Raw genomic sequence first — 23515 nt, 5'->3', positions numbered from 1 at the left:
CTCACCCAGCCCCCATCAGCTCTGACCAGCTCCTGCTTTAGACTGTCCTTGTTATCTGGCACAGGAATTCAAGAACAGAATCACCAATTTAATTACACCTACAAACACGTGCCAGAAACCATCAAGTACCAAAGGAAGCAGTCACAGGAGCATCTTGTGGAAGTGTGGATCACAGCACCAGAGAAAACACATCCCAGAGCAGTGGTGATGTTCTGAGAGTGAATGCTCGAGATATTCAGCACTGCCCACCAAATTTAATTCCATAATGAACAGCACATCAAAGTCAGTGACAGCAAATCACAGCTTTACACATGCAAAACCACATGCAACATCCTAGTAGTTAATCCAAAAGTGGAGATGAATGAGTTTGCAAAAGATGGTTCTGGCCAGAGATTGTACCTGTTGGTGTTCCTGAGCTTCTGAACTTGAGATGGGATCTGCAGACACTGAGGACTCATCGTGTGAGGTAGGAGAGGCCAGGCTGGCTGGGGGGTGACTCACAAAGTCTTGCTGTTCACGGGCACTGGTATTAAATGTGTTTGTTCTTATCTGATCTTCCTGGGTAATTGCAGGCTGCTGGCCAAGGATCAGGAATACCAGGTCCTCCTTTTCACGACAGAACTCTGTGGAAATCTCATGGAGGGCCAAATAATCTCTCAGATCCTTCACCTTCATCTTGATCAGCTCCTCCCGCTGAAAAGCCGTGGCTCGGAAGCGCTGGCACAGGTGGCAGAGCAGGGGCCCACCCTCGGCCTGGTTTGAGCAGGACGTGCAAAAATTCTTCTTACAGTCCAAGCAGATGTGCTGGGAGAGACAGGGGAAGAGTCAGAGCCAGCCCTGCCCTGTGCCAGCAGCACACGGTGCCACAGGCAGCAAGGAAGCAGCAGCTGCTCCTAAAGCACAATCAAAACCTCCAATCCATGAAAAAGTGCCCAGTGGTCACCCATGTTCAAAGCACAATCAAAACCTCCAATCCATGAAAAAATGCCCAGTGGTCACCCATGTTCAAAGCACAATCAAACCCTCAATCCATGAAAAAGTGCCCAGTGGTCACCCATGTTCAAAGCACAATCAAAACCTCCAATCCATGAAAAAATGCCCAGTGGTCACCCATGTTCTGGAGGAGAATAAAGATTGATCCCTGAGCAATCACTGAGTCTCAGAGAAGCCCCATTCCCACTCCATTTGCCCACAATGAAATGTGATATCCTGACAAAGATTCTGTCACAGGACAGGAATTTTCTGCACCTGCTCATGCAGTTTAAGGCAGAGGAAATTGAGATTGAGGTAGCAGACTTGTGAGTGAATTCCAGCTAGTCGTGCACATTGTGAATTCCACCTAGTTGTGCACATTGCTCTCTGCATTAAGAAGCTCCAACATTGAAGGAACTACTTAAAAACATTTCTCTTTCATAAATACCTGCTATAAATGATGTTCCTCCCTCCTTTTTTTCCCCTCCAATTTGCTGCAATCACTGAATTAATCTTGGTTGCACCATAAGAGGGACAGGGAACAGCAAAATCTCACAGACATCAAAAAAACTGACATTTGTTTATACAAAAATAGCTTATTTTGAAAACAATATGCACACTTTATACCATTTAGTGCTGGACAGAAAATGTTGGAAGTTTTAGAAATATTATGCCCCAGACAGTCAAAAACTTTACAGACTGAATTCTGTTGTTACATTTGATACTGGTTCTGATCTTGTCACTCAGGGCTTGATTTTCAAAGTTCCAAGCACTCACAGTCCATGCTGACTTCTGCAGAACTTGACTGCTCAACCCTTTGGAAAGGCAAATTCTACATTTTCCAATAGGAATAGCAGCAGAACAGCCACATTATGTGCCTGTTAAAAAGTCCTGAGGGAAGACAGAAGTGGTTTCAGTGCTGTTAAAAATGCCAATTCACAGTGTCAGAGGAGCCAGGCACCTCTGTGGAATCCTGACATCCTGATCCTTCAGAGCTGTGCAAGGGAAAACACACAGGTGGAGCTGAAGTAATAAATACAAACTCAAGGACAAAAAAACTGGTTTATGAACTGCTCTAGTGATTGAAGAACATCTTTTACTTCCCAGCTGAGAGAAAGCAGATGTTTTACAGGTGTAGATACACAACTTGCTCACAAAAGCTCTTTCTGATGCCCTTTTCAGGCTGAAACCCTCCCTGCTCCCCAGTTAACACTCCCAGGCCCCTCATTTAGAGGCTGCACTACACTCACAGTGACACTAACTGGAAAGAATCCCAATTTCCTGCTCAAGCATTTAAAGACTTTAACATTTCTACTACAGAGAGAAACTCTTGAAACCTTATCTCCAAACTGCTGTTTGGGGGCCTGCCAAGGAAAAGCAACTTTCACCAATCACAAAGCAAGGCAGGAAGTGCAATTTCCACAGAACATCCAGCTTGGAGGAGGAGTTTTCCTTAACTTCATCACCATAAAAAAATTAATATGTAATTGACTTCTTGTGACCCTGTGATTGCAGGAGCAATCCTGTTCCTTGGGGAATTTTTAAGGCAGAGACAGGAACTGATGGCTGTGTGTGCCTAGAGCAGGAGAACAAAACAAATCCACAAAGGCACAGAAGTGGAAAATAACCCTGTTGGTAACACTTCCCTGTGAATCCCCCATCTCTGACACGGCAGCAATCAGATGAAGTGAGATTTAAAAACCCCAACAACACAAAAACTGCACAAAACAACCCAAAACTCTGAAGCAGCCCCATTTTCCGTGGCAGGGGAAGCCTCCCCATGGCCTGCAGGCTCCAAAGGGAGCTCCTGGATTGCCAAGGACTTTCCACCAGCCAGAAAACCCCTTGAGCACTCCCACCTGGAGGTACCACACAGCAAACACAGCACAAGGGCTCTCCTATCAAACATGTTCTTGCAATTAACAGTAATCCTGCCTCAGCTATCAAAGGAGGCATTTGAGAAGTGAAAATAAACCCAGGCATGTCTCTGACTTAACAGCTCAGCACTAGGATTTATCTTCAGAGAAAGAAAAAAACCTCCCCAGCCTCTATCTGAGCAGCAAGTGTTTAAACATGGATATTTTGGCTACATCTCAGCATCAAGCAGCTCTTACACTTCACTGAAAGGGCATTAATTCAGGGCACTGTGTTCTTCAGAAGGATTAGTTTCAAATGTTGTTGCACATTAAAACTTTCCTAAAAGGTCAGGCCACATCTGCCTGCTGCTCACTGACAGCATGGTCAGACAGCCCTGAAATGCTTTATGTTGGGGGTTTTTTGTTGGTTTGTTGGGTTTGGGGTTTTTTGAAGCAATCTAGGCTATCCTCACGGCCACCAGTGCAGAAGGAATTAATTTTTATCCCCTGTATTTCAGAATAAACATGAACTGGTCACTGCAGTTCAAAGGTGCTGCTCTCCCAGGAGAGAATGCAGCTTTCCATGCTGTCCTTGCAGCACAGTGAGATTTCACACATAGCAACTGTTGTTTTTTGATGTAAGGCAAGGTGACTTGGTTTTGAGGAAATGGTATGGCAATTCAAACTTTTTAGGGTTGTTTGGGTTAAGAATACACGCAGGTACTAACGTGGTGGATGGTTTAAAGGTTTTTACTGTTTTGTTTTGTTGGGTTTTATACTTGGGAAGGTTTTTTTTTATATCAGGGGGTTTTACTGTATTGTAATTGGTTAATAAGGAGTTGAAAGTTACTAATGTTAGGGGGGACTGCATTTTTGGGTGATTTTTTATTATGAGGTGTTAGGGGGAGAGGAATCTTGCTGCTTTCTGTGACATCGCGAGATTTTCTGAACGCCTGCCCCTATCTACTACAAGCAACAGCACTGAGGAGTTCCCATTGTGACTGGAAATCCTTCAGCAGATTTCCTCAATGAGAAAGCCAAACTGCTGATAATCACTTAAAGAAGCATTAACTTGAGCATAAGTTACTAAATTTCTTATTTAAAAGCACTAATGTCCTTTAAAAATAAATATTGGGGCAAGAAGTTTTGTAATGTTTGTGCTTTCAATAAAGGAAGATCTTCCTGCCTGTTTTCTAAACAATTGTTGCTCAAACTAAAAGCCAGTGAACCAGGCTGTTCCAAGGGATGTTTTCATTGCCCCAGAGAGCTCAGGGGTGAGCCTGGCAGCCCCTCCTCAGCACAGGGCTCCAGTCAGCCCCAGAGATCCCTGCTCAGGAGCTGGGCAGCACGAAGGTGGGAGGAGGTTGGGGAGCCCCTTTGGAATACAGAATATAAACTCTGATTTCCCTGACAGCCTGCAGCAGGAGCAGCTGGACATGAGCACAGGTACAGACCCCACAGGAAAAGGAGGAAGCTGCTGAGGGCAGGAATGTTTTCAACAGCTTTAGCAGATCCTCTACAATTTGTGCACCAGAGCATTCCCTCTCCTGAGTCAGAGAGCTCAGCTGGAGCCACTGATGGCTCTGAACCAGACACTGCTCTGAGGGCAGCTCACACAGAACAGGTATTTAGGAGATCCTGGGGCAAACAGGGCTGTGCTTGTGCTGCTGAGCTCACAGCTGCCTGAAGTGGTTTCATTTCACAATTATCTCCAGCCACTATTGGCAACCATGCCCAACAGCAAGTGCTGGGTCCAGGGTACCTCTCCACAAGGACATGTGGCTGAATGAGGACAATGTCAAAGACAAAATTACAGAGTCACAGACAGGGAGGGCCCCACTGGAGCTGACCCAGCACCAGGAGCAGCCTCAGCTCACTCACACACCCCACAATTTATCACCAGAGTTTGGTTCCTGAAGTAACTGCACTCCTCAGTGCAAAAATGCATCAACACCCTGCTGCTCTGGGAGCAGAAAGCAGCAGCTCTGCCAAGCCCCACCGTTCCTCAATGTGTGTCCTCATGCAGAAATAAAAAGTGCAAGGAAAACCAATTTATGAACTTTCTCATATAATTGGTTAAAAGGGCTGTGGCCAGAATTCACCATTATTTTTAAATTCTCACATCCCTTAAGTTCAGTGACTATAGATCAGACACTTCTTAAGCCACAGAGTGTGGACACAGAACAATTTTCCTCACTGGAACATTTTCAAGCAGCATTAAAGGACCCACCATGACCAAATAATGCCCCAGGCAGGGTCTGCTGTCAAATTAAGTCTTGTGGTACCAATTATTTTGGCATTTATACACCCACAAATCAAGTTTACAAGTAAGATAAAATTGATCTGGGTTTGGTCTGGGGCTAGTTTTGCTCAGCAGTTCTACACACACCCTCAAAAACTTCACTGGCTTTTAGTTTGAGCAACAATTGTTTAGAAAACAGGCAGGAAGATCTTCCTTTATTGAAAGAACAAACATTATAAAACTTCTTGCCCCAATAATTATTTTTAAAGGACATTAGTGCTTTTAAATAAGAAATTTAGTAACTTATGCTCAAGTTAATGCTTCTTTAAGTGATTATCAGCAGTTTGGCTTTCTCATTGAGGAAATCTGCTGAAGGATTTCCAGTCACACTTGTCACTCTAGGACACGAAATAAAACAACGTGGACACTGGGCTGCCCAAGGTAAAAAAGAGGGAAAGTTTCATTCTGACTCCAACATTTATAGATTTCCAGAAGTGACAATGGATTGGAGCATGACAGTGCCACCTCTCCAATGACACTGGACAAACCAACAGCCCAATAAATTCCTCCTCCTACATAAAAGAATGCAAAACAATGAGTTATTTACATAAAGTGTGTGAGAAAGTTCATTACAAGAATTTAATCATCAGAAGGCTTAGAAAAACTTAAACACATTAATTGTGACAGCATGACTGAAGGCCCCGAGCCAAGGTGAGCTGTCTCCTCCCACATGGGATGTGCAGAGGATTTGAGTACCAAATGTGTGTGTGTAGGTGAATGAAGGCAGGCTGAGCACTCACCTTGCTGGAGGAGCTGTCAAAGTGCACCCCACAGGCTTTGCAGCTGTGCTCAGAGGCCGTGGGAGAGGGGAAGGAGCTGTAGCCAGGGTTGGAGTAGGCCTGGGCCCGGGCCGCCGGCGCCGGCTGCATCTCCTCGGGGGAGCCATCCACACAGAACCAGTTACAGCAGCTTGCCCACATAGTACCTGCCAGGAAAACACTGTCAGGGGCTGGGACACAGCCTGGCACCTGAGGGGACAGCAAAGCAGCAAGTGCAGGTCAGTGCCCAGCCCTGGTTCATTTTTAACAGCATGTTTGTCAGTGTTGATCCTTCCTCTGCCCAGCGCACACAAAGCCCACACGCTCGGTCCAGCATGATGCAGCCTTGGTGAAAAGGAACAAATAAAGATCAAAAGAATTTTATTACTGGAACTTCATAGAGTTAAGAGACTACAAAGAAGATAAGATAAATTTTATGTTCCACTTGGCTATATCAGATTCTGAGTTTGCTCTAACAGGCTGTTTTTATTTCACATAAGCTGCAATACTTACCAGGATGCAATAATGCATCAGGAAAAGAACACAAAAGTTCAAATTATATAGCACAGAACAGTTAAATAAAATCAGCAGCAGGATGGCCATTCCTCAGCTTTATCCTAAAACCCTCTACAGATTTACAGCTACAAGTCTAAAAAGATAAAATAAAAGCAAGGACAAACAAGCAGTTCTAGGCTGAATTTACAGCATTACAAGGCTGAACCATCACACAGCAGCTCAATGCCAGTAATGCAAGAAAATCAAATACTGGCTTTGGTAACTTGCTTGGGAAAACAACTGCAGCTGAAACAAAAAATCATTTGTTTATTTTTTTCAAGTCAAATTTTATATGTAAAATATACACACATACACACACACACACACTTACCAAAAATCCTAACACAGTCCCGTGCAAAATGCTCAGTTCCAAAGTCTTCTCAGACCACCTCTGCTGCAATATTTCAGAAATACACTGCTATAAACTTGCTTTTGGGAGTTTACAAAGAAATCTGAATTCATCTGGGCATTCAGTTTCTGGAGCACACACCATGTGTCATCACTTAGGGCTAAACTGAATACAAATTGCTTCCTCTGCATTTCTGCTCTCACATGGGAGTTCCTGAACTGTTTCTTTTATGTCTTAAAAATCAGCTCCCTCACTGATAGTGCTCAGCAACTGCTTGATTTTATAAACTTCTGGAAATAAAACATCTCTCAGCTGCACAGCAAATTCATTGCTTGTTACTCAGTAAGTATTGTCACTGTGAAACTCCAGATTCCCAGGGGAATGGGGCTGGAAAGGGAATCCTAAAGGTTATTGGGTGTAATAATTCTTTTTTTAAGCTGTGCTGAAACTTTGGGGCTGATGTACTTGAACTGGGGAAGCTTTTGCACTCTGGGGCTGTTCCAGTATGTGTTGCTTTAGTGGCATCTTTGATCCTTTCAGAACCTGGCTGAATTTGGCTGCTCAGAGTCCCTGCTGTCCTGCAGAGATGCTTTTCAAAGCCCACAGTGTGAGCTGAGCCAGGAGCCCTCCCTGCAGGCTCAGCACATTGCAGAGTTTAAATCCAAACCCACACATTCACACCATGGATTCGTGGTGGGGCTGATGGCTCATTGCTGCACTGGAAATGACACCAGGTCTCAATAAATCGTGTGGATTGCTCTTAGGCTGGCAAGGAGATCCCAATAAATACACAGAGGAAAGCACTGCACCAACAGAAATAATCTATCATTCATCTCTATTAGCTCTGCCCTGCAATCAAACACACACTTCAGATGGCACAGATAAAAGAAACAATTCTTTTTTTTCTCTCTGCGTGTTAATTTCCAGCTCTCTGTCCCACTCAGTTAACAGAGCCTTTCTTTTGCAAAAATACAGAATTTCTACTTGAAATCACGTTCTTTGGGAGGTTTAATTTGTTCTGAGGAATCACAAATCTAAACAACATGAAAGCTGCACAGTCCAACAAGCATTCACAGCCTCCAGAGCAGTGGAAAACTGCATCCAGAGTTCAGCTCCCTTCCTGTTTCAAGGACCCCTGCAAGCTGAAGGCCACCCACGATAACAGAATACACAAATGCTACTGCCTGCCCCCAAAAACTTTGTTTTCCTAGAAAAAGACAGCCTACTAATTCACTCTGGAACATTGCAACATGTCAAACATTGAGAAGAAAAACACAAGGCAGTGCACAAACTGGGATAAAACAAGACAGAGCTCAGCATTCAGCTGGGGTTGTAGCTCTGTGATTGCCAGGAATGAAAAGGCCAACAAAAAGCTCAGATGTTGCTTTAGAAGAACCTTAATCCTGCTCAACTGGAAAAGCCTAAAGGGAAATGCTCATGAACAAACAACTGAACAACCAGGACTGCCCTCTGATCCACAACATTTTTCCAAAGGTATAAAAAGGAGCACAGATGTAAAACACCTCTGCAGCAGCAAGAAATACAGGTAAGATTCAGCAGCTGATTTTCCATTGTTCTGGACAGGATCAGCTTTAGAGCCAAGGAAATGAGCACTGCCACTGACAGAGAGCTCCAAATTACGAGCAGAATGCCTCAGTGGAATTTCAGGCTGATAACTTCCTTAATAACTCTTACAATGTTTGTTACAGAAAAAATTATTCCCTTACTTATTCTCTTACCCATCTGGAGGTACGTGGTCAGCACAGCCCAGGAACTGCTCATTTCCTGGATGGATGGATGGATGGATGGATGGATGGATGGATGGATGGATGGATGGATGGATGGATGGATGGAACAGATGTGGCAGACTGAAGGTCAGAATCAGAGAGTCCTGCCCTGTCTAAATCCTGTCAATTCCCTGCAAAGGAGCTGCTGTTCTGCACCCAAGGAGCTCCACAGCTACACCAAAGTGACAAATTAATGCCCAGATAAAAGAACACCCAGTGGAAAGAGCTACTTGTGTGTTGTGCTTCAGGGTTAGGAAAATACTTCCAGTAACTTGGCTAATAACAGTGTGACAGCTTGGAAAACTTAATGACAGCATGGATTTCAGGAACATCTTGAATAAAAGATGTGGACTTACTGGCACAGCTGACATTACAGGCACTGCTGATAGCAGCATTATCCTTGGACAAGGTGCCTGCACTGCCTCATGGAGCCACAGAAACAACTGCTTGAGCTGGGTTTGGCAAACTGGAAGCTCCATGGCAGGGGCCCAACAGTGACTGCTGGCAGCCAAAAACCACCTGCCCTAAATGCTGAGTGCACGTTGTGCTTGGAGCATCTGCCAGGGCAAAGGGAGAGGGAGTTTCACCAAGGGTGGAGACACCAGATCAAACAGTCTGTGCTGGACCTGCAAACACGTCCACCCACGTGGCAGTCAGCACCCTGGGAAGGGGCTGTTTCATCTTCTCTCTTCAGCTGCTTTAAGGAAAGCCAGAAGAAATCCAGTAAATGGCAGGGAGGTGCTTCCCATGGACAAAGTGGTGCCAGCACTCCACCATGCTCTGCTGGACTGCTTTTGTTGATTTGATGATCTTATAGGTCTCTTCCAGCCTTGAACTTCTGTGATTCTGTGATTATTTACTTTTTATATATGCCACAACTCTCTTGACTGGATTTAAACAGGAAAGTGAAATTCATTTCATCACCAGTTCATTAACATGTTCTACACAATGCCAAGAGGTCTGAATTAATTTAATTCTGAAGGAAATACCAGTGATGTCAAAGTTTCCCTCCCATACATAGTTGAAGACAGAATTCATAATGCAGCCCTGGATTCTTATACTTCCCATCTTCATTTAAAAAAGTGTTTGAACTCAGGTTCTCACTCCATATGCAATATCACTGCCCTAACCTTGCTAGCTGGAGTATCAGGGATCACAGCCTCCACACAGGAGTTATTACACAATTATGACACATTATTATGCATGTGTAAGAAATGGATTTCATCAAAGGCTGGGCTGTGGCTGCAGAGGGAAACTGTGGTTTATGTTTGAATATAAAATCTGCCTTTATTTTCCTAAGGGTACAAACAACAAGGGACTAGAGCAAGCCAAGGAACATCTCAGAATCAATGAGCTTCCAGCTCTGTATAATAAAGCTCTCAAGGACTGGGCCTGGCTCCTTGTCGTGACTGCTCAGGAATTCAGCAGCTGGAATGCAGCAGCACCAAGGAGACATTTCCATCAAGGGATCAAAAGCAACTGAGCTCCCAGGAGCAGCTGGTTCCACTCCCACACAAGAAGAAACCACAGCAGCAAGTAGTTCTGCTCCTGAGAGGCCTTTAACCACTGGAACAGCAGGGCTGATGACCCCTGAGGCTGCTGCAGATGGAGCTGGGTGCCAAAAAGGGAGGGAGATGCAAGAGAGCAGCTCTGGCAGGGCCAGCAGCCCCACAGCTGCCTCACACCTCCCCTGCTCACCCCAATGAGCTCCCTGAACCACCCAGCTCCTCTCTGCCCTCACCCATGGACAGACATCCTCCTTTCCTCCCCATCCAGAACCTTCTGCAGCCTTCAGGACCTGCAGTGAGCAGCTGCAGATGCTCCACACCAACACAGACTCTGTGTCCTTGTCATGCCAGGGGCCCCATGAAAATATACTCTCCCTGGTGTCTGCTGTGAGATGTGACCAGGAGTAGAGCAAAGCAGGCTTCAACTTAGGAATAAAGGCAAAAAAAAAAAAAAAAACTTCATTAACCTACAACTATAGAAAAAAAATACACAGAACTCAGAATGAAAACCTCCCAAAAAACTCCCTTCCTTTTCAAACCAGAACACTCCTCCACAACACCAGTGAGACAACTTTCAACACCACACACCAACCTGGGATAATGCTGAGCACAAATTCATTTGTTCCTGCTACTTCTAGTAGCTTGCAGATCAAGGAAATTGTTCAGGAGGCCAGAAATGGCAGTGTGGCTTTAAAACACTAATGTATTGATAGGTCTCTTTTAAAATTACTATTTTTGTTATTAATCCCTGCAAAATGGATCAGATCTCACTTTGATGAATGCTGTTTGACATGGCTGAAGTATTTAATGAGTTAACCACCTTGGCCCCATTAATAGTGTTGCACAATTGCTCATTGTTACAATTTACTACTTTTTTTTTATTTCAACAAACCTGCACTGATAAGAAATGCCTTGCTAAAATTAGTTTCACTAATGACCTACCACTTCCAAACTGAATTCATAGTAAGGTCAAAAAAAACAGTATTTGCTTGATAACAGAGCTATAGAATAATCTGCTCAAATGCCACTTATGCACAAAGCATTATTTTTATCAGCCTTTGTTCCAGGCACAGACCTGAATTATGATAAGTGGGAGCAGCCATATGTTGGGAGAGCTGGAAAAGTCAGCAAATGAGGCACTTGCAGAGGGGACAAGGGAAGGAAGCAGGCTGCCAGTCTGAGCATGACATTTGCAGACGTGGTGTCTCAGTCAGTACAGAGCAGGAGAAAAGGAAGAGATGGAACACAAATCTGTCATAAGGAATGTACATCTAATTTACTGTATAAAATAACTGGACTGAAACTGTCAGATTTTTATGTAGGGATGGGAAAACATGTTTATGAGTAAAGGTACTACTTCACCTGCCCAAAGTGACAGCATGCACACCTTGAAAAAATGAGTAAATAAATACCAGCATTGGATCACAGCTAAGGTGGGGGAGACACAAGAAATTGTGTCATGGAAGGAGGAAACACTTTTCCATTTTGTGCTGTGCCTTCCAAAAGCCTGGAGACATTTCCCATCTATAATCATCTAAATATGCAACAAAGACAAATATTTAATTGCTCACCAGTCTGATCAGCAACTGTGATGTCAGTTTAGAACTCTTCAGGTGGGACCTTGGTCAGCTACAAAGGCAGAGAGCTCAGGTCAGTCCGCACAGAACAGGGAGTCCAGGATTTCTGTGTCCCTTTGGCTGTGATCCTGGGCACCCAGGAGTGCACATCAGGGGGTGCCCTTGAACAGCACCCACACCCTCATGTCCAGAGGCTGCCCAGAGCAGGCTGGCACTGGCACCCCATTCCAGACGCTGCTACACCTTCCCCACGCAGTCCCTGGCTGGAATTGGAGGCACAGCCCATGCCCAGCAGCAACAATCCATCTTCAGCCCCTCCTCACCACAGCTGCACCTGTGCTCTGCACCCTGGAGATGCCTCCCAAAGCCTCCTGTGTGTGTGGGCTCAGCAGATCCCCAGCGTGGCACAGCTGGATCGCTGTGCCCAGGGGAAGGGACCTGGCCACGCACCAGCATTTCAATGAAGGAAGTGACATCCATTGAGCAGAGAGTAAACAGGGCAGCCTGCTGGGGCAGGGTGCAAGGCAGAGCAGGAAAAAGCTGGAATGGGGCCACACAGCTCTGCTGAAACGCCTTCAGCTGCTGCTGAGCCCAGAGAAGCACCAAAAATCACCTCCCACTTGCGTGGCACAGAGGAAACCATGGTGCACACAAAGCCCCTTTTATGCTGCTCTAACCTGGTTTCCATTTGCCAGGTAAGCCCTTGGAAAATTGGCTTAGCTGAGAGGAAAATTATGAGTTCTTATTACAAAAATCCAGCAGGTATTCCAAGAGCACTTTGCAGCTGTAGCAGAGCTTATCAGTACTGCCAGCAACAGCTGAGGATGTTCAGGAGGTTTACACACAGATCTCCACCTGGAATCCCACCAGCACTGTTACAAGCACAAAGATCTCAGCTTCAATCACCTCTTTGTAACTAGAGAGCTGCAATTCCCATTTGAAATGGAGAAAATGGTTTTAGAAAGCTGTGGGATTTATAGAGCATTGAGAGAAAGCTAATTCCAAAACAGACACCTTCTCACTTGAGTCCCAGCTTTGCACCTGGAATTGCAAACTCAACTCTCACCCACTTTCCCTCTCCTCTGTAGCACAACACCAAATTTCCCCATTTTAACATGATAAGCTTGGAAATCCTGTTTTGTAAGGAACTGGATACCTGGGTGAGTATTATTTTAATATAAACTGTTTATTTTGACCCAAAGTTTCATTTTATATATTGAAAAATATTTAGATAAAAAGTTCTTTTTGCTATTAACTGTAATTAGGTCCTGAGACATCTGCCAAGATGCAAAGCCAATTGCCTTTTTCTTTTGCAAGTCAGTGACATTCTCCCAGCAAGTTAACAGAAACCAAAACAAAGTCATTAATTAAATCATTATGGATTTCTAAAAATAATAATTTAGAATTTTTTTTTTTTACCCAGTCTACCTCAACTCCTTAATCCATACCTGTTCCCAAGGGACATGCTGTGACCTTGGGCTTATCTCCCTTCCACTCTCCCCTTTGCTGAACAATTCCAAAAGCTGCTGTGCTCTTTCCCACTGGTTTGATATTCATCAGCAAGGCTGAATTAAGTCAGTTGTAATTATAGCATGACCCAAGTGAGGAGGAGAAGAAAGGACACTGGAGAAGCAAGATTCCAGAGTGCTGTTTTATCACCATTCCCAGCATCCTGCATGGCTGGATGTGGCTCTATCCTCAGTCTCACACCCAAAAGTGTCACTGAAAGTGGAAGCTCTCCACCAAAATGTCAGCAAGGAGCAGTCCAGGAATCCTGGACTATCCCCTCTCAACTCAACCAGTGCTTTTCACATGGAGAAAAAGCTCCATGCTGGATTTTTCTCTCTGTTCATTCCTATCCTCACAGGTTTTCCTTGATTCAGCTGCATGGGTCACTGCTAAAACTGTAATTCCAATAGACAGCAATGAATTCTCAATGAAAACCTGAACATTTCAATAACTGTGCAGCTTCCCTGACCAGCCCTACTCCAGGAAGGGTCCATCCCATCCAGATGTCATCTCAAAACCCACCTCAACCACTCTTCCATGACAGCTGGGGAGGTTTCCTGGACCTGTGCCTACCTGGAAGTCACAAAGAGGCTCCAAAGGCACTGCAGGAGCTTTTCAGGGAGTCTTCCTCCTCCTCCTCCTCCTCCTCTCACACCACAAATACCTCCCTCTCTCAGCACATTTTACAATGCCCAGAATAGAAACTTGCTGAAAATAAGTTTCTGCTGTGCTGCAAAAACACTGCTGTGGACCCAGTGACTTCAGTGTTTGGGTATTGCAAACAAACAGGAGCAGATCCACAGCTGAACCAGGGAGCAGCCTGGAATCCCCTCTGCTGGAGGGTGATTTCACATGGGAGAAGGTAACCACTGGCAGATGGTTTAATGATACCCTTCTAAATGGGGGAATTCAGGGAGCTGGAGAAAAAAGGAGAGGGGAAAGGATATAAATTTGTATTTTCATCATATCTCAAGTTCCCTATTTCAGGTAAAAAGAGATCAAGCTATTCCCACTGGAATCCCTGGCACAATTACATTTTGCTTCATTATGACAACTGCATAAATTACATATTCACCAACAGTTCAGCTCTGGAATGAAGCACAAGGATATGGGGGAGTTTGAAAGGAGAAGAGAGAGGTGCATTATTTTAGATACAGCTCCTCAAATTTGGGGTTGGACAAGACTAGCCAGAATTACAGTAAATTTCCCTGAAACTGGGATTACAATTGGCCCTAAAGCTCCACAGACTCTGGGCTATCACTGTGTCTCAGGCACCCAAAATTCAGAGTGTTTGCTGATAAATTACAACACCAGTTGGAAATCCTGGAAATTACTTGTCATGCCAAGCTATGGGTTTATTTTTAACCAGCAAACTTCTAAATTTCACCCCTCCAAAATCAAAATATAGTGTCCAAACTCCTCACATGCCAAACCTACTCTTCTCCTCACCTTATTCCAGACTCCTAATTCAAATCTTTTGTACATTCTGGTAGAAAATGAACCAAAACCCCGTGGAATTTATACAAATGGAAAAGTGTACGTGCAGTAGGAGTGGATGCACCACAGCTCTGTGCAGACTGGCAGGCAACCTCTAACCTATTTAACTGGAGCCTGAAAAAAGATAATTTTTATTTGGCTGGACTGAAACAGATCTGGATGTATATAACTGAGGCACAGCATAACAAGTACAAACACTGCAGACTCATTTCATAGCTATGCCCATTCCAAATTAATCTGAATTCAAATCCAAACTAGGTGCTGAAATAGAAGAAAATGCAGCTGCAGATCTTCTCCTCCAGCACACACGTACACAGAGCAGCTCACACGTCACATCTGACACACATTGTGGGAAGTTCTGCCCTCCCAGGCTGCAGAAATACTCAGAAATTAGTCAGCAGTTAAAAAAAGGTCCAGGATGTTGAGCACAAACCTGAGGACTGGTTTTGTTCCTGAGATAAAAGACAGCACAATAAAAAAGTGAGTTTGTTTATGGTTTAGTCACCTTATCTGTGGACAAGGGAAAACACCCCACTCTCATGTGAAGGAAGTTAATACAGGTGGAACTTTGAGAGGGACTTTGAAGTTGTACTCTTAAAGCATTTCCATAAACATTATTCCTGTGCCAATCTCCATTTAGCACGGAAGCATTTGAAATTCAGAATTGCTTGCATGGAAACTGAGGGGAAGTTCAAACCTCAGCACCCAGTGTGTGCCAGCAGGACAAACACGAACTCTCTCCAGCACTCATGGGACAGATGCTGTGGAAAAGTCCATTTCCAGCCATCTGCAGGGTTTGTTTCTAGGGCTGGAAGGTTCTACATGGGTTCCTTCACCACCATCCTTGTTTGACTGCTGTGCATCTCTCCCTCCAGCCTCAATCTCTGCAGAACATTAAGGACTGAGAAATGCAAAACAAAGCAGCCTGAAATCTGGCCTTTATTCAAACAGAAACATGAACAAACCCAACAGCCATCTGGTCCCATGGTTGCTGAGTTGAGGGGGCACATCCTGAGGAGATTCTGCAAGAGCTCACAAACCATTCAGTAAATATTTGTCTCTGGGAACTGAAGCCATGATCCAAAAAAAGGCAGTTCTCCTTTATTGCCACATCTCTATGCATCAGTTATGGCAGAACATTTAAGTTATTTAATCCTTTTTTAAGCCTTTTAATCAGCTGTGTGCAGCACCAAGGGAGGCAGGAGGGGCATCCTGGGATGGCAGAGCTCACCCAAACCCACCCAACTCATGGGGTCAAACAGAAAGTGCTGAACGTGGAAGCCCAGTGGGACCCAACCCAGAGAACGGAATTTCACAGAAATCTGAGGGCACAGCAGGAAAGGAAAGCTCCAGCCTGGAATCTCCTGGATTCCCCACCTGTGGCACACAGGAGACATTTCCCATATATGGCCCAAGGCAGCAGGGTCACATTTCAGAGCAGGCTTCTGGCAAGGCCAGACATTCAGACATGGTGAGTCAGTGCTCCAGAGATCACTGGAGTTTAGAAACCAATAAATCTACTCAGTTTTGGTTGGGTTTTTAAATTCACCTTCTACTGGGGCTTTTTCTTCAACCTTTGCAGCACACAGGCACCATCACATTTTCATTTTGCTTCTCTGTAACTGGCAGGAGCATTTCTTTCCATTCTGGGAGTTTTTTGCTTTGTAAAATGACAGACAAGATTTTCATATTAGACTAAATCCTGGGGCATGGAGAATAAAACCAGACCAACTATCATGGACGATGGGAACATATTAAGTCCTTTCACACAGCCCTCTAACAACACAGAATACTTGTTTTTTAAATAAAACCTCAAAATATCTTCATTTCTGCCCTCAGATCCCAAACAAACAACAATTTATCTGACATTTCAGCACAGCCAGACAGGATTGCTGCCAGTAAGAAGTTCCCTATGACACAATCTTTTCCACCACTGACCTGATAACATCAGCATGACCTTTCTTCTCTTTTAAACTCTACTTTCCTCAGTTCAATAGTTCAGCAGAAACTGACCTATTTTTGATTACACAAACAAAATGAAATACCACACATTCCTATTTAAAAAAAAAAATTAAACTCCAAATTTCAGAAAATATCATTGGGTAGTTATTTTCAGATTAGTAATGAAATAAATAATGTGGGACAATTCAGGGTGAGGATTTTTAGTTTCAGTTTGCAGCTCTGTGAGTCTGAGCCACTTCAGTTCTCTGTGCTTGAGTTTTCCATAAGCAAAATACAGATAATAAATTCCCATCAGGGAATGGAATCAATATTTCATTTCTTTAAAGCAGTACTGTATTCATAATGGAATTAAATACTTTCAGAGAACTGCAGAGCTCATAGAAGTGAGGCACTTAAGGGAAGAAATGAGAGTGAAAAACCTCCTTGCAATTCTGCAGAGCATCCTAACACTTTTACAACACATAATATTAAAAAAAAAACAAACAGGATAAAACAAGATGATTTTGAGCCAAATTCATGTTTGACACAAGTGCAAAAGACAATGCAAGTCTTGTTCATTTCTTCTGGCTTTTTCTTTTTTTTGTTTGGTTGTTTGAACTCTTTCCCAGTTCACAATGAAAATTATGGCCAACATGCAGAATAAAGAAGCTTGGTTTTACTTAAAGGGGAATTTGAACTTAAAAATAAAAGTTTTACTGACAAATGTGGGCTTTTAAAACAACACTACAAAACAAAAAAGACAAATATTCTTCAGAATTAAGATAAGGTGTGAAGGAGGCAGCATGCTGTCAAACTGCTGGCCAGGAAAACATCAAGGATTTTAAATCTCAAATCTTTTGTACATGTTGTAAAAAAAGCCTTTTCTTTAGAAGGTTTTGTCAATACATTTAGATTGTTTTGTCCAATATCAAGGATTAAGGCTGATTAAGTGGACAGTAACAGTTTATACAATTTTCTTCACATTTTCCTTCATTAGGGGAATTTTTAGGAAATACCACCATGAATTAGATTTAATGTCAAGCCTGCATCTCTCATTCCTGCCAGAGCACTGAAAGCTTTAGGTGATGTTATTAAGAGCCACATGCAGAAGTAAAAAAGCAAGCTCAGGCCTCCAGAACAATGTTTTACCAAGTGAATGTGGCTCTGGGCAGAGCAGCACTGAGGGAGACAGGACTCATTCCAAGAATGATCATCTTACTTCCCTCAGACAAAGTGAAGCCTTTCATGGCCCAGCCTGGGCTCTGCCCTACATTCTGCTGCATGAAAAGGCTTCATTATTTGCACTTGAACACATTGTTTGAAAACCTGATAGAAATGGCCTTTACCACAGCAAGAGCTGAACGAACTGAAATCATGCAATGCTAAGGGCTCCAAGGGATAAAAATGGAAAAACTGCATTAAATGTGTTGTGTGTTCTCTCTAAAACACACACAGCTGAAAGCCTGAAATAGGTTTTCACCCATGGCACAGTTCAGAGATGGTATCAGGGTGATCAGATAAGGTTATTTGCAGATTTGAGGTACCTCTGAAGGCAGATAAAAAGAAATGCTGCAAGGGTTTTGTTTCTAAGTGTGTTATTTTGCCATACACAAGCAGTCATTTGTAGGTGCTTTGAATTCCAGCTACACACCTTGTAGGCATCCCACGTTACCCCTGAAGCCTGGCAGTGAGCTGAACAACATATTTCAGTTCTTTCCAGGAATTCCTTCACTCAGAATGAATTCCTGAGGTATTTCCATTGCAAAAATCTGTCTGTGATCTGTATTCAGGTCAAAGGAGCAAGTAAAAAATAGTATAAATAACAGCAGGAATAGAAAAGCAGTTTGCCAAAAAGGACACTGATGGTTTGGGCTTTATTTTTATTAAATTCATGTTTCTCTTCTGCATTAGAGACACAATTTTGCTCCTCCTACCCCAGAGCCCTCTGCACAAGAAGATGCACAGTGAGAGATCAGGTCTGGCTGAGCTGACAAGGAATTCCATGATCCCCTGCCACAACTGATGAGCTTTTCCATCTCTGAGACACCAGGCATGGATTGTGCAATCTCAGCCTCTGCCTGACTGGCAGGAACCTGGCCCTGAGCTCCAAGAGCCTGCAACAGCCTCTACATAAAAACCAGCTGAGATTTCTGCTCTTTGCATTACACAGTCACAGGAGACTTGGAAATCTACATTTTACTTGGAATCTGAAAAATAAACAGTTTCCAAACTCTCCTGCAATGCTTGTGCAAGGGCCTCAGGACAGGCAGGGATCTGGCCAGCTGTGCCAGCAGCCACAGAAGCTGCATTTTAGAGCTCTCCCTTCTCTGGAACAATTGGAACTTTCTCCAGGCTGCAGTCTGCACACAGAGCTCAGTGTTTCCCTGCAAGCACACAACAGCTCCATTATTGTTTAACTACCAAAAACCAGCTCCAACAATCTATCAAGCTTGACATTCTATCCATCTCTGCTGCTAGACCAGACTGCTGGGCATATATATAGGAAGAGGTTCATGGATTCAGTAAGAAAAAAGTTATTTTGTTAATCTAAACAGAGATTTCCCTTCTTTTAACCATTTATTTATAATTTTAAAAACCATTCAGGAACAGAGCCCTGTTTTTCTCCAGATTATCAAATTCAAGTGTCTATAAAGAAATCTATTTCAGCAGATTAATAAAACTCCTTTTTAAGATAGATATAAAACAAATCCAAAGGCAATCCCACAGAGGAAGAGTTGCTCACTGCCTCAGAGCTGCAGCACCAGGTGTGGTCCCAGCCTGGCCATGATTATTTTATATTATAAATATATTATGTATTATATGCATATATGTATATATATATGTGTATATATATATACATATATATATATGTGTATATATATATGTGTGTGTGTGTATATATATATATATATGTATATATATAATATATATGATATATTACATATATGATATAATATATATTATATATATTATATATATTATATATATTATATATTATATACAATCTATATATAATATATATTACATATATTATATATTATATAATATATAATACATATATATTACATATAAAATATATAATATATATTATATATTTTTATATATTATATAATATATATTTTTATATATTATATATATTATATAATATATATTTTTATATATTATATAGGGCTTTTTGGGGGGGGTTTTTTTGTTTGTTTTTGGGGTTTTTTTTTATTATACACCAGCAGAGCATGAAGCTGCTGCTTATGCCCCTCCATGCCCAGGGACAGCAGAGCTGGGCAGCTTTCCAAGTAGAAAAGCAGCTTTCCATGGCCCAGGCAAAGTCCTGGGAGGCACCAACACTTCCATGGAAGCCAAGCTATTAATGCATGATGCAACCCCATGGAGGATGGCCTCAAACACAGGAATTGCTCCTCTCTGTGATGCCAGCAAGCCAAGTCTCTGGGGGAAGGACATCTGGCAGCCATTTTGCTCTGAGCAAGGTATTTTGACATCAACAAAAAGTCTGGAATTCTGTGGGATGCAGTTCCTGACTCATTTGGGCAAAAGCCAAAGCTATAAAAACTCAAGTGGTGTGGATTCAGTGATGCCACTTTTGACACTGCAATTTGAAGTCACCCATGTGTATATCTAGAATATACCATGCCCAAAGGAACCATCCTTCTTGCAGCAGAGGTTACCACGCAACAAGCTGCTCCCAAAAGAGAGTATTTTAAATTTAAATTACATTTAATGAGTTTCAAATCTCATTTAACATCAGGCTAAACTAAAAGATTCAAAGCATATGCTCCTTAAGTATATCCTTATAAGCACATCTCACAACCTTCTGAATATAAATAAAAAGGTGGCAGCATTAAAAAAAGTTGATGTTTAATGAATATTTTAATCTCCACCAAAATAAAATGTGGACATTCCTATTCTAAGACTATTTGGCAGAGGAGCCCAAGGGCATTAGAGAAAGAAGCCTGGTTAATATTTTTGAGTAAACTGAAAACCTCAAGACCAATTAAAGTGAAGAAGTTGTAGATTTTACAGGCACTGAGAAGAATTAACAGCATCTCAGAACAACAATTCTTTCCAAAGAAAGTCCCTTATGGGAGCAGAAATGGAACAAGCCAAAAAGGCCTTTCAGAGGTTAGAATGAGCCATCTCACTTCTGAGGAAACCAGCTGAGAAAGAAGGAAAAACCTAATACAAAACCTGAATTCTTGGCTTTGACTGTCATACTCTTGGTTTCTTAAAGAAGAGGATAATTTTTCAACCTTGAACACCAAATAATCAACTTTAGAGGCACCTACCAGCAGGGGCTTAGAAACCTTTGCATGCAGGTGAGTCCTGGTCTTGACATCAGCCCAGCAGCGACACGATTGGATTGTCCCCACCTGTGAAACAGAGATTGCACTCACTCACTGACCCCTGCTCAGGGAAGTTCACACTCCCAACCCTGGGTTTGGCAAGGACAGTTCCTGGGAAGGGGAGGGAAGCAGGACGTGAAACCACAGAGGGATTGTCAGGGGTAATGACTGGAATCACTCTGGGGAGCAGGAGCCAGGCTGGGGTTCCACAGTGGGCATCAGGGCAGGGCTGGGGGAAATCTGCACCAGGTGAATCCATGGGAGTGCAGAGCACAAGGCACAGGCAGGGAACAGCAGCAGCACCGACCTCAGCAGGGCCCTGCCTGCACCACTCCAGCATCATCCAGGGACAGCTGGGCATGGCTGCAGTCTGAGCTGGGACTGGAGAGAAGAACCAGTTCCTCTGAAGTGCCCAAGGTCCCCTCTCCCTGCCCAGCTGTGCCCAACAAAGGCCCACATGCACACAGTTCTCTGCAGCTCTCATTATCCTGCTGCCCACAGCGTGTTTCATTAAGCACAAGCATTTGGTTCAGTCCTTCAGATCAGGACTGGTCAGAAAGTCTGGAGAAGAGATGGAGCCAGGGGATCTTTAATTAGGTGATCCTTAAGGTCCTCCCAACCCAATCCACTCTGTGATTCCATATCCTCTGAAAACCCACTAGAAGGGACAGCAAAGCAGCCTAACCCTAATTAAACACCATTTTTCTTACAGTGACACCAACACAGCCCAGGTGATGAAGAGAGCATTTTCCCAGGCAGACCTGAGGACACAAACTGCAGGGCTGGCTCACACACAGCCTGCCCAGCTCCCTGCCCCTCTGAGCAGACACCCCATGGAAATCTGCTCCCACCCCTCCAGGCAAAAACTGCTTCAAAGTCCAAGCTGCAGGTTTAATAACAGAGTTTACAATCTCTGCTGTTGCTAACAACAAACTGTGGTGCAAAGTTGCACAAGAAGTGAAAATTACAGCATTTAACAAACAAACAAAACAACACAAACCCACACTAAAGTAAACAGCAGTAAACAGAAGACTGAAGATGTGAAGAAGACAGATTCAGTCACAAACTCAACTAGTGACCACTAACCTCCCAAAAAGTCACATTTTTGATTCCTTTGTGCTCTCAGTGCAGAGCAGGGCATTCAGCTCTCATTTCAGGAGCCAAATCACATGGTACCTGCCAGTGAGAAAGGCTGAGCCTCACTGCAAGCCATCCTACTTTTTCTACCCTGCAATTAAACACAGCACTGATGTGATGACTCCAAAACTATCCCAAATTCAGCAAAAACCTGAGCAATTAAGCATTAACCCATGAGCACCACTGTCAGGGCAATCAGCCTTTAATTAAAAGCTCAGTGGCTGCAGCTGAGTGGAGGTGCAGGCACAGAGTGCTGAGCTGGGTAAGCCTGCTCCAGGATTCCCAGCCAAAGGTGATTGTGTTGGTTCATTAGACCCAGTTGTGCCACCAAAACCAAGTGTGATTACAGAGAACAACTACAAGATCCCCCTCTCCATCACTGTGGGCACAAAGGAGTTAAGGAAATTCAGTATTTGATGGGTGGAGGTAGGTTAACCAAGGATCTGGCATTGTAGGAAACATTTAAAGCTCATCACAGCTTTCTGCTCCATTTTTCAATTCTGGAAAAATGAGGGGACAGTGGGAAAACAAAGGATTAAGACTCTTTTTGTTTATGCAATCATGTACATGCCTTAATGATCATCTATCTCAAAATCTGAGCTTGGAAGTGTTGAAATACAACCCACCAGAGTGTAAACACAATAAAATACCAACTTAAAAGGCAACCATCATCTCCCATCCTAATAAAATGGAGAGCTAAAAAAGGTCCTTGAAGATCCACCAAGCTCTTCCCCAGCTCCACAGTGAGGTCAGAAAGGCCAGGAAAGTGCCCCGGGTCCCTGCACTGCTGTGGAGCAACTCCCCAAACCAAGATCTGAGCCTGCATCCTGTGCCCCCCACAGCAGACAGGCTGTGTGTCAGAGAGGAGGAAGTGAGCCCAACTGAAACACACAAATAAACCCCTTCTGCCTCAGCCAACTGAACATTACCCTGAGCACAGCTTAATGCAAGCAGCAGAAAATTAAACCCTTCCTATCTACCTGCAATGCTCTGCCTGGCTGAGCACGCCCAGCTGTCCTTGCAGGGCTGGGAAACACCTGAGTTTTTTCTGCTTCTTTATCACAGGGTCAAACACTGAGCCTTGTCCATCCTCAGCCTTTTCACCTGAGGAGACCCAGGCAGGGCTTTGCTCTCGCTGCAGAGCTGACATTTATTAACCTGCAGACACCAAAATACTGCTGAGAAACCCGAGGATGAGTCAATATTTCCCCCACAGGAAACACCTTGACCTGCTTACAGGAACAAACTGCTCAGAAGGACACTCGAGGACTTTTATTTTCTCAACAACTTTTGCTTTCTGCAGCAAAGGACGGACTTGCTCAGCTTTCACTTTGCAGCACGCCCCCAGTTTTGAGCAGAGAAGGAAATTATTTGGGTCCTTAACACCAAATTACACTTTGGGCATGCTA

General features: G+C 43.5%; 1 protein-coding gene across 4 annotated transcripts in view; it reads right to left on the bottom strand.

Annotated features, from left to right (window-relative positions):
* Positions 1-23515, bottom strand: part of RFFL (ring finger and FYVE like domain containing E3 ubiquitin protein ligase) — a 30574-nt gene that overhangs the window by 6349 nt on the left and 710 nt on the right. The window contains exons 1-4 of one of the 4 annotated variants that reach the window (XM_063174024.1): positions 11659-12118; positions 11163-11338; positions 5871-6055; positions 400-804 (exon numbers count right to left, since the gene is read on the bottom strand). In XM_063174024.1, the coding sequence (XP_063030094.1) occupies positions 400-804; positions 5871-6055; positions 11163-11190 (618 nt within the window). In that variant the 5' untranslated portion in view covers positions 11191-11338; positions 11659-12118. Of the gene's footprint in view, positions 1-399; positions 805-5870; positions 6056-11162; positions 11339-11658; positions 12119-20912; positions 20997-23515 lie in introns of those variants that run through there. The other 3 variants (XM_063174023.1, XM_063174025.1, XM_063174026.1) reach the window with 3 other exon arrangements.

The sequence above is a fragment of the Melospiza melodia genome, chromosome 21 (assembly GCF_035770615.1).
Source record: "Melospiza melodia melodia isolate bMelMel2 chromosome 21, bMelMel2.pri, whole genome shotgun sequence".
In the NCBI taxonomy this organism is placed as follows: domain Eukaryota; kingdom Metazoa; phylum Chordata; class Aves; order Passeriformes; family Passerellidae; genus Melospiza; species Melospiza melodia.
This window is presented reverse-complemented; position numbering and strand designations above follow the sequence as displayed.